The sequence below is a fragment of the Corvus brachyrhynchos genome, unplaced genomic scaffold (genome assembly GCF_000691975.1).
Source record: "Corvus brachyrhynchos isolate BGI_N302 unplaced genomic scaffold, ASM69197v1 scaffold544, whole genome shotgun sequence".
NCBI lineage: Eukaryota > Metazoa > Chordata > Aves > Passeriformes > Corvidae > Corvus > Corvus brachyrhynchos.
Genome location: NW_008238325.1, coordinates 2,791,420 through 2,803,333, shown reverse-complemented (window position 1 = coordinate 2,803,333; position 11,914 = coordinate 2,791,420). Strand labels below are relative to the sequence as shown.

The following is an 11,914-nucleotide window of genomic DNA, read 5'->3' as shown; positions in this document are numbered from 1 at the left end:
GATGTCCTCGACACCCCCAGCACTAATGACATCCCAGCAGTGCAGAAGGCAAAAACTCTGTACAGGTCCTGCCTAAATGAAAGTAAGTGTCCCCTGAGCCCATTGCATGCAGGATATCTAATAGCAACCACCTCAGTCAGCTACACTTGGATCCTATTCTGTGCATAATTTTTCAGATATCCTTTGTGAAAACTAAAATGTATCTATTTCATAGAGTCCAATAAGAATGTAATCAGTAAAATTGGTATTGTACCTCCTGCTTTACTACCTCGGGTATTTTAGGTAACTCTTCAGTTACTAATTTGCTGCAGATACATAAACTCAAATCCTTTCAGTTAAATGGGAGTTAACTTCTTTTTGTAGAAATTACCAGGAATGAGGTGAAAGCTACCTGGCACATCAGGCTCTGCCACTAGAACAAAGAGCAGTAAAACTGTTTGCAGTGCTTCCTAAGTAGTATTTTTATAATTTCTGTAATACTATGAATACTTTTCAAAACTATTATTTTAAGCTATCTGCAGAGAGACAAAAAACCCCATAATACTTCTGTGTCATGCTCTCAAGGATCTGCATATGCTGTTTGTGACTGGAACATTTTTACATTAAATGTTAAAGCACAGTCATACATCAGAGCAAACTGCTGCTGTGGTGATGGGGGAAACAGTTCTCAGCTTCATTGTTCTGAACTCATTATAATATATAACATTTGTGCGGTTTAAAATGTCATGGTAACTCATTTTATTTTTTCCAAAAGCTGCCATTGATAGCAGAGGTGGAAGGCCTTTAATTAGTTTATTGCCAAGTGTGTCTGAGTGGCCTGTAGCAACAACTAACTGGGATGCTTCCTATGGTAAGATAACCTGTGCTTATTTCCTTTTAGTTAAAATATCTAAATTATTTAATTTATTGCTTACCAAAGATAGAGACTGACTATACCTTTCATTTGCTTAGGTACTGCTTGGACAGCTGAGACAGCTATTGCACAGCTCAACTCCAGATATGGAAAAAAGGTCCTTATTAATTTTTTTGTTGGCACAGATGATAAAAATTCCACAGCACATATCATTCACGTAAGTCTGCCTGGGTGCCATGGCCTTGTTGATCATAAAAGTGCAGCAAATAACTGGAAGCACAGACATAAATGTTAACAAGGAGAAACATCAGTGATCTGAATTTGACCCCAGTACTTTGTAGATGAATTTGTGAATTAATATAATTTTCAATTGAAATTCTGGGTTTCACAGCGCCCTGTCTGTTCTCCAAGCTGGCATCTTTGTTCTGTGCACTCATACACTGTTACCGTCAGTGAGATGGGAATGACAGAGACAGAAAGGTCATCTCTGAAACTTGAACATCCAGACAAGGCAGGAGAATGTCTGGTGACTGCTGAGATGCAGCAGTTAGAGGAGCAAAGGGCCAATCTCTCCTGTCAGTGGGTAGACAGATCCATGAGCACTTCACATGTAGGAATTTCAGAGATGCAGGAGCTGCCTGGCTTGTCTCTGAGCTGTTTTGTCATCTGTACTTCACCCGTTTTCACACTGGCTACCAGTGGCTTGCAGTGTTCAGCAACAGGGAAAAAAAAGACTGAAAAGAAAAACAAAAAGTCTAAAGAGAATGAAAATAATTAAAGGTGGGCAACAGGATGAAAGAGGAACACCCCTGTAGCCAGCAGATAATTTGGCTAGTGAAGCATCAACACCTGTAGTTACTGAAAGAACAGTACAATGCTCTGCCATTTCCCCTTAAGCACTTCGCAGTTTTTATTTGTATTTACAGATTGATCAGCCTGGGCTGGGCCTGCCTTCTCGGGACTACTATGAGTGCACTGGCGCATACAAAGAGGTGAGGGGGAGCTGACACACCACTGATGACAGTTCTCGTGTTTTAGCCTGTATTTCCAATGCAGCTACTTGACTTCTTAAGACCTTTTGGAGGGAGATAAACATGAAACAATTTAGCTTTGTTATACAGCCTCTGCCAGGCTTCACAGCTGGATCAAGAGCTATTCCCTGACTGTCAGAGCTGTATTAAGACAGAATATAAGAGGTCATGATCAGCCCTGTTCTGTCACTGCAAAAAGGAGGCCACTTCTGAACTGTGATGGACTGGGAAATGTTGCAGATGAACTACTTCTACCAGTAATAGGCTTGGAAAGAAAACCAGAACCATTCAGAACCAAAGAGACACTTTGCTGCATGAAAGATCTGAAAAGATCACCCTCTCCTACATCAACTGCTGAGCACAAACACAGCAGCAAAAGGATGTGATGCCATAGAAATGGCTCAGATACCTGAAACCTCATATGGTCTCTTTTAATTCTTGTTTACTCATTACTTCTATGGGTCTCCTTAACCTGTTAGCACTGACACTGTATCCCTGTTGCTAATCTTGGATGTGCTTTAAGTCCTTGAGAGATGAAGTGTCTGTGCTGAAGTCATGGAGCTGAAACTGCTACTACAGTGACCTTTAATTAACCACATTCCTTCTGTGTAATTAAATGCAGAAGCAATGAGAAAGTGTACAGACCATTTGGGGTTTGTAGGTATTTTGCTGATGAGCCAACAGCTAATAGTGATTACACTTAATTACAGATCACATGCTCATTAAGACAATCATTGCCATCTGAACTACTCAGTTCCATGTGAGATGGCCTTTAGGAGCTGACTCACACAGCACAATCTGCTCCTTCCATGTGTTGTGTTGACTGCAGCACTGAGACAGTTCTTGTCCTCTGACCTACCTGGGTATCAGCTGTGCACTGCTGAAAAGTAGAGGAGGAAGTATTCTTGAAAAACAGCTCTATCCCTGGCAGGCAGGTTCCCAGTGTCCTTCCAAGCATGACTGCTCCAAGCGAGAGCTGTTCCCCTTCCATCCTCGCTCTCCGGCAGAGCCTGCTCTTGGCTCTGGTTCCTGCTTTTTTATTCCACTCCAGGAGCTGTGCACAGCGAACACCATCTCTGCCTCCTGCTTGTTCCAGGCCTCTGCCTCCATCAAGACTTCCCACCCCAAAGCTACAAGTGGAATCTGCCAATAAGATAATTTAAAATCTTTTTCTCTTGTAAGATACAGGATGGCTCTGCTCAGACAGGAGTAATTCCGATGTCTTAAGTTTCCACTGAAATTGCTGAGATAATTTATACAGTCCAGTTGAAATTAGCTGACTTATTTCTTTGCTACCTGACTTAAGAGCTGCACTTAGGGCAAAAATAAAGTCACTGATTGGTACCTAAAAATCTCTGTTAACTTACTGGTTTGAGGTAATAGCTATATTGAATTTTATGATGGTTTTTACAGGGTTGGTATGCACTGTCTTTTGTGACTTGTAGCTGTCAGTGGCTTCATGGGCTTTTCTCTTTCTGAAATGATCTCTCTTGCTTGCAACTGGCACTGGGAGTTCAGCCCTTTGGGCTGCTGTGAGCCCTGTCCCTGTCACTGCTGAGGCCTGTCCCTGTCCCTTCTGGCAGCTCTGTGCAAGCTGCCCGGTCCCACGGTGCCACAGCCCCAGCTGGGCACAGCCTGGCCCTGCTGGCAGGGAGGGATGCCCAGGATAGGGAATGGCTGCACACATGGAGCATTCATTAAAGAGGTGCACTCCCTGCCTTAGGAGCTGAACGTACCAAAATCCTTCTATTAATAAAGATGATGACATGCACACCTTATTAATCCTAGATTTAATCACTGCTTTGGTAGATTACATTGCATAAACCAGATTTGTTACTTGATAGCTGATCCAGCACTATGTATATTTTTTATTTGCATTGAAAGGGAATATTGAAAAGAGCATTGCTGTTGATAGAAAAATGAGTGTGACTTACGAATGAGGAATTAGAACTACAAATAATAATGGAATTAGAAAAATACTGAGGTTCCATAAAATATAATGACACCTTAAGATATTTGACAGTGTGACATTTCAGAGAATTTGCTGCTGTATTTACATTCTTGCCATTAGTGAACTCTTTAATGTTAAATTCATATATATTGTCTATAGTATACCTAACTTTGCATACAGCAACGTGAGTTCTAACTGTTCCAAGAAGCACTGGAGGAGGTTCACAGCTTCTAAGAGTGCTTTTCCCACAAAACCAATTCCCTCATGTTATGTTCCTGGGAACACGGCTCTTTGGAAGCGGTATTTTTGGAAGCTGTAATTAAAGTGAGCTAGAAAAAACATGGGTGATGGTTTAAATATGGACATACAAATGTCTCATTCTAAATAATGAAAACAGTGCAGTCATTGGGAGTGTTTAGCTTTGAACAGTGCTCCAATCACTCAGTAGTGCTCCGCGAGGGAATGTTCAAAGTTAATTTCTAGTTGTGATCTAACAGTATTTCCGATAAAATCGAACTGTTTCAATAAGGAATGAAGAACTGTAGTTCATAAAAATGAAGATGAAATCTTGAAGATAATCAAGGTATGCTCTACTTTGGAGAGTTTTGTCTTTAAACTGTTCCTATTTTTTCCTGCAGGCATGTTCTGCCTACGTTGATTTCATGATTTCTGTAGCTAAACTAATCCTACAAGAAAGAAACATTTCTGTCAGTGAGAGTGAGATTTCTGAACAAATGGGAAGAGTTATGGACCTGGAGAAAGAGATTGCCAATGTAAGAAAAACATCTTTAAACTGTCCTTTAAATAACTGACTTTTTTCTTAATACCTAAGAGAGCTGACTGTAAACTGAGTTGTTAACTTCCTTGCTGATGCTATTTTGTGGGACCAGAAATGTATGGAGCCTGCTACACCTGAAGGAACAGACAGTAATACAGCTCTGTCCTGGGAGGAGCAAGGGAAAGTATTTGAGCCAGCTGTTTTCCAAGCAACAAAATGTTTTGTCCTGATCTGTTCACAGAAGCCCTGCAAGAGCAGAGAGAGACAGACTTGGATTTTGTTTAATGTGGTTTAGAGTGTGAGTTTTGGGAGATGCTTTGGGGCCTCTCCTCCCTTTGTCCTGTTTCCCCGTGGGCTGTTTGGATCCCAGAGCAGCAGATTCCCAGCCCTTGGCCTGCTGTGAACACAAAGTCATGTTTGTGCTGCACAAGCTGCTCCACAATGCTGATTGTTCCAAGGGCATTTTTAACCAAACACTGTTCTCCCTTAAAAGAAAAGGACAAAGGAAAAATAATATAATGAGTTTGACTTTGGAGAAATAGTGGGAGTTTTAACATGCATGGAGAAAACCAAAGGCATTCATGAGCAAACCATGGCTTATTATTATTAACCATTGCAGCAGGACCTGAAGGTGAGGATGACCATGAAACAGGCTGAATACACACTTTATAGCTTCAGCTATTTTTGAAGTTATGCTCATAGTAAGGTCACATACTTGGGAAAACCATTTGTATAAACTTAAACTATCTGATTTTGATTTTCTTCATTTTCCTGAGAAACACACCTCTGGGCTTGGATCAGAGATGGGCAATTACTATCAAAAAAGGAATTCACTGAAGAAAGGTTTTAAAGAGGAGTATGAAAGGAACCCCCACCTGCAATGTCCTTGCAGCAGTTGCTGCTGGTGGAGTCCAGCTGGTGCTGGGGAAGCTGCCACTGCCTGGGATTTTAACCTTTCATCCAAAACTCAGCATCAGCTTGAATGTGACTGAAGAGAGCTGGCATTGTGCTCTTTGGAATTTGTTAAAAAAAAACAAAGAAAAAAACCACTGAATGCACAATAGAATAGGAAAGAGGAAGCGGAAGAGAAGGATAGAGATAAAAGGAGGCTTGGCATAACTGATTTTTCAAAGCACTTTAAAAGGGTAAAATCTGCTATTGTGGATGCAGATGTTTAACTCAGCAGTGCAAACTCCCAGTGCCCAGAGCAGCACAGAGCTGTGTGAGCTGTGGGTTGTGCCTCCCCAGCAGTACAGCAGGTCACAAAGAACAGATAGGGCAGCAGTGCATCCCGATCAGAACCAAAACTCCTGGGAACTGCCTCAATGTACTTAGTAATTTTCTCCTCATTAACTCTGACAGGCAACAACAAAATCTGAAGACAGAAATGATCCACTCCTGCTGTACAATAAAATGACCTTGGCACAACTCCAAAACAACTTCTCACTGGAAATCAATCATAAGGTGAGTGATCAATAACCTGGTATTTTAACCTCTAATTTATCATTGATGGGATTAAACAATGAAGCCTGAAATTTTTTTCTGTTAAAGACATGACATATTTGCAATTGAACAGGATCCCTGATGTGCACAGTCTTACCTACTATTCCGATGACACTGGACTGTAAGCACATTCTGTACCCACTGCTTCTCCTAACCTGAAGGCCCATCTTCCCATCTGCCTCAACATAAAGACATAGGAAAGCACAAAGAAAAAAAAAATATCCAGTGGAAGGTGACTCTGCTGATGGTAGGGGGCTGGAACTAGATGATCTTTAAGGTCCCTTCCAAACCAAACCATACTGTGATTCTGTGATCCTATTACTTATCCTCATGGATTCAGGGCCCAGGACAAAAGTCCATCCTGTAGCCACCAACTGGTTCAGGGATGTTGTAGTGGACTACTCAGCCCCACTGTTTATCCAGAGCTGCAGATTCAGAACAAAAGTCCTGTTTGTTCAACATTCCTTCTGTAAATATTGCTCCCAGTGCAAGCAGACAGGAGCCCAGGCTGTCAGGCCCATGGAACAGGACAATTCTCCACATCCCTCCCACTGCAGCTCCCCTGGGATGTGTCAGATCTGCTCTCACCCCGAGCCATGTGCTGTTTGTGCAGGGCAGCCTTTAATTCATGGCACCAGAGTCCAGCTGAAAACCAGCCCAAGCTTTGCTAACACAGCTCTGTCTCCTCAGGAGCATTATGTCATACTAGACATGGGTAGTTTTTATTCTCATGACTTTTATTGAGGTTTCTGAGGCCAGTGAGGTGCAATGAAACACTGTTATTCTTGGCACTTTTTCATAATCACTGCAATTTTATTGACTGTAATTCTCTGACAGTTCCCTCCTGCCTGGTTTAATTGGTTTCATAATTCATCATCTCCCACAGGTGTAGTTGGTTACCACTACAGTCATCCTGTCAGAAAACAACAACTCCTGTCATAGAATGGCATTGCCCTGGTTATTATTAGTTCCTGGGGGGGTGCTGCAGATCAGCACTAATTTAAATTTATTCCAAAATGCTCAAAAGACACTTGATGGGAGTTGATAGCATTGTAATGTCTAAGGATAGAACAGCAATTATTCCCAAGATTAGCCTGAAGTTTGCTGCTTCTCTCTCAGACCTGCAGTGACTGTTCCTGAAAGCTTATCTGCTCTCCTCAGCTACATCCATTTGTCTGATGGAAGACATTACCTCTTCCAACAAACCTTTCCAAAGATACAGGCTGGGAAAAATCACCAACACTTTTCAAAGTAATAGGCAGAACAAAACTTTAAAAATCAACAAAAAATTGTGTTAGTTTGAAATTAAAGCAATTTCTCTACCCTTACTGCCAAATATCCCCTCTGTTAACAACATTTTTAGAGCTGTAAATGATCTCAGACCAGTTATTATTACAATGGCCCCATCTATAAGTAGTGCAAATATTAGGGAAACTACAGGCAGGGCATTTGTGTCATGCAAACATATTTAAATTGTTTATGATTGAACCATTATAATAATGCATATTGATTTTCCAGGTGTTCAATTGGTCAGAATTCATAAATGCTATCATGTCAACTGTCCAAATAAATGTTGACAACACGGAACATGTCATTGTTTACGACCCTGACTACCTTATCAAGCTCAAGTCTATTCTTGTAAAATACTCTTCCAGGTAGGTGTGTTAAGTATTCCTGGTATTTGCATTTTCTTTCCGGAAAACTTAATAAGCCTCAAAACATTACCAGCTTATTATTGTTGTTTTGTTAAATAGAGACCTTCAAAATTACATGACCTGGCGATTTGTGATGGATCTTGTCAACAGCCTCAGCCGGGACTACAAGGACACAAGGAATGCTTTCCGTAAGGTGCAGAAATTCATCTCTCCATAAGTTCTAATGATGGCTTTTGTGAGCCACAAAAGATAGTTTTTTTATGTAGGTGTAGTATATAAATATTTAATGTATTTTGGATTTTGCACACAAAAGCCAGATGTGTTTGCTGAGCCTCTGCTGGAGTGTATCTATAATTTATGGGATTTATGCCTGATACTGAGTGGATTTGAAAGCACTGCTCTGGTACTTGGTCTCTTGTTTTTTCTGAATCTAAGTGAATCCCCATTTTGGTATCAGAACAGTCCCATTTATTTGCAAGGGATTACAGTTCTGACTGACTTGTTACAAACTCTTCATCATCCAAAGGAATTTATTCCAAGGCAAACTTTATGGCCCCAGTCTTGGTTTTCAGTCATTCGATCCTGCTGATAGCTTAATGCTTTTACGGAAATGCTGAGCAATTTCAGCAATTGGACATGGAAGTTCTTTGTATTTCCACAGCAGAGCTTTTTCCTCTGTAAGAATTTTGCTAATGCTCCTCCCATTACAGAGTGAGTCCACCTAAGTGCCCTAACCAGGAGTATGAATGACCTAGGTGTATTGAAGGTCGAGGAGGCTCCTCTGAATCATACAGCTGCCACTCAGTCGCTGTGCCCACTTGCCCTGATGTCTGTGTCCCACAGGCCCTTTATGGCACCACCTCCGAGACTGCTGTGTGGCGCCGCTGTGCCAACTACGTCAACGGGAATATGGAGAATGCCGTGGGCCGGCTCTACGTGGAGGAGGCCTTTGCTGGAGACAGCAAACACGTGGTAAAGCCTTCAGCCACTCAGCCTGAGTGCCACCAAAGTGGCCCTTTATCATCACCATGCACTTCTTGACACAGCTTTGATTGCACTTTTTATTACAGTGTAATCAAAGTGGGTTTGATTTGTAAGTTTTATTGAAGTGTTAATAACGGTTATTACAAAGGTTTAAAAATTCAAGTTTTTATTACAGTACAGTGTGAAATGTGAGGCTTGCACGTGCACAGCTGGAGGGAGAGAGGCACCTGCCTGCTCCCGCGGCTCTCTGAGCCAGGTCCATGGGTGGGCTGTGCATGAGCTAATCCTCACATCCCAGGAGCAGCACTCGCTGGCACCAGCAGTCACTGCTGTTCTTTGGGACTGATACTAATTCACATCCTGCTGCCACTGGGCAGGGGCAATTGGTTATTTCTGTTTGCCTTCAGCCACACAGAAAATTCCTGAAAATGGACCTGAAGTGAAGCCTTAGTTGACTGCGATCACCACTGGAATCCTGGTGTGAAACAACCCATTTTTGGGGTTGGCATAAACACAGTGATTCCATCAGATGCACAGCGTCCAGTAGGGCGATGTCTGTCAGGTTTTGGTAACCTGAATGACAGAACAGCATTGCCTGCCATCTTACTCTCTGGGTTTGTAACATTCTGATGTCTTTTCCAGGTTGAAGAAATGATTGCAGATATACGTGATGTTTTTATAAAAACCTTAGATGAACTTCCCTGGATGGATGCAGAGACCAAAAAGAGAGCAGAACAAAAAGTAAGTTCTGTCTTAAATATTGGTAATGTGTAGTTCTATAAAAATCAGTATTTCAATTGTTTGTCCCAACAAAAATTAAGCAGTAACTTCTATCACTATATTATAATACAAACACAGTTATAGTTGTGTTTATAAGGCACAGCAGCTTAGGATTCCATGGGAAGGGGCCTCTGGAGATAGGCACCCAAAATAGGAGGAACTTGTATAAAGATTAAGACCTTTCAGGCAAATCGGTGATTAAGGAGCTAGATAATTAATATCTACAGGAAAATAGTACTGAAAATGAGAAAGAGTGATTTCTGGTGATTTGACCAGCTATTAGAAGCAACAGGATAAAAACCATAAATTAGTGCTTTCAATGAATAAAAAATGTAAACAAAACCTATATATAATTAACATCCTGTGGTTTCTGCAGTAGCTTCCATATTGCCTTTCTTATATAATTTATGATTTAAAAACATGGCTGGATTTGCTTTGGATATCAAATTCCCTTGTCCCTAGGCAACAGCAATTAGAGAGAGGATTGGTTATCCCGATGAGATTGTGACAGATGACAACAAGCTCAACAGTGAGTACCAGGAGGTAAGTTTGCACAATAGGCAGGAGAATTAGAAAACGGTCTTCAGAGAAAAAAATGTGCATTTGCCTTCCTTACCACACCAAACATTGTGTACCTGCACAGAACAGCCCCGTGTGTGCCCCGCTGCAGGGGGAAGGGAGGAGGTGTGACCAGCCAGCCTGGTAGAGCTGAGCCAGCACCGATGTGCCAGGATCTGATGGCATTCCAAGGCCACGTATACATTCTAGAGGGATTATGTGAGGATAAGCACGGAGCCAGTGGTGTTCCGTGCAGCACTGCATGTGGCACAGACTGACCCAACACTGGGTGCAGTGGATGCCCAGGCACGGAGCTGACTTGTGTGTTTCGTCAGAGGTGGAACTGCTCCTTACCAAACTGGCAGCTACTGGTTTGCAACAGGAAGCTCCAGAGGTTAAGGTCAACACCAAAAATTGCTGAACTCCACTCAAAATACGTATAGAAAGAGAGAAGGAAGAGCTCTGGAAAAAATACCCAGCTGCTAACATAGATCCAGCTACAATACCAACTCTGTGATGTAGCAGAGCTCTGCAAACCAAGGTCTAATTGTAGATCAAAAAATACTCTTAGAAATGTGTTGCTTAGCTCATCATGCTTAAGACTAGATTTTCCTGATCCATGTGTCTTTTATCCCAAATCAGTAACACCACCACTAACTCCTTTTCCCCCTTTCTTTTTAGTTGAACTATAAAGAAGAAGAATACTTTGAAAACATTATTCAAAATTTAGTATTTACCCAGAAGAAAAGGTTGAAAAAGCTTAGAGAAAAGGTGGACAAAGAGGAGTAAGTATTTATTAATATTTTGTCTAGTCTTTCATCCAGTTTGCACAGGAGAAGGTACCTTCCAATTTCAAATATTCTGTGATTCTCTTATACAGTTTCTAGGCTTATTCTTGCAATCATTAACTTTGCCATTAACAACTGAAATTCTAATGTTTATTCTTCTGCTGTTACCAGGTGGATAAGTGGAGCTGCAGTTGTCAATGCTTTTTACTCAGCAAGTAGGAATCAGATAGGTAAGGTTTACCAATTTACTGATGTGGTTCAGATTTAATGTCCAAATTACCCTGTTTATATATATGTATGTATGTATGTATGTATGTATGTACTTTTAAAACCAGGAAGTGAGCGATCTTGATATTACAAATCTGAGTATAAAGATTCCTAATGTCAGCCTACCCAAAACCATCCATGGAAATAAAAAACCCCATCCGTTCTGGCTAAAGATTAGAACCAAATGGAGGCCCCAAGGTTTCTCACATTGTGAACCATCCCAGCTCCCTTCACAGTGCTTCAAGGCTCACAAGTGTCACGAAACATTTCACAACATTAATTATGCTTCTCGATATTTCTGTCACATCCATTCTGCAAATAGCATTTAAATTTTAGTTATCCAAATGTCACAGACTGCAGTGTCCTTTCTAGGCCATCAGTGAGGTATTGTGATCCACCTGTAACTCCTGAAAACAAATCTAAAAAAATGGAAAAACCTTGTCCTGCAGGGCTCTGCACAGAAATGAAACATTATTTCTTGATGTGAGCATTTAGCTCTTTACGGAACAGTTAACACAAAAACTTTCAGAAAGCTTTGTTTAAAATAGCTTTGTTCAGTAATTTGTAGGAAAGGAATCATGATGTGGAAGACTGAAACTGGTGACTGGCAGTTAATGTGAGTCATAAATTCTTACCTCATCCTTTAACTATGGCATGCACAGGATAATTAAAGCAGTCTGATCTTTAGAGTGATGTCTGAATTAGCTTAGAACTAGACTTTAAAAAAAAACCCTCTAAAGAGCAGTTCTGTGCATGATGTGTAGGG

General features: G+C 41.2%; 1 protein-coding gene across 1 annotated transcript in view; it reads left to right on the top strand.

The window, feature by feature from the left end:
- The window catches only part of MME (membrane metallo-endopeptidase), a 28,258-nt gene that overhangs the window by 7,338 nt on the left and 9,006 nt on the right, over positions 1-11,914 (top strand). The window contains exons 4-16 of the mRNA XM_008633746.2: positions 1-82; positions 755-850; positions 952-1,070; positions 1,780-1,845; positions 4,474-4,608; positions 5,976-6,077; positions 7,635-7,771; positions 7,871-7,964; positions 8,615-8,743; positions 9,398-9,496; positions 9,998-10,078; positions 10,775-10,878; positions 11,053-11,111. Coding sequence (XP_008631968.1) covers positions 1-82; positions 755-850; positions 952-1,070; positions 1,780-1,845; positions 4,474-4,608; positions 5,976-6,077; positions 7,635-7,771; positions 7,871-7,964; positions 8,615-8,743; positions 9,398-9,496; positions 9,998-10,078; positions 10,775-10,878; positions 11,053-11,111 — 1,303 coding nt within the window. The remainder of the gene's footprint in view (positions 83-754; positions 851-951; positions 1,071-1,779; positions 1,846-4,473; positions 4,609-5,975; positions 6,078-7,634; positions 7,772-7,870; positions 7,965-8,614; positions 8,744-9,397; positions 9,497-9,997; positions 10,079-10,774; positions 10,879-11,052; positions 11,112-11,914) is intronic.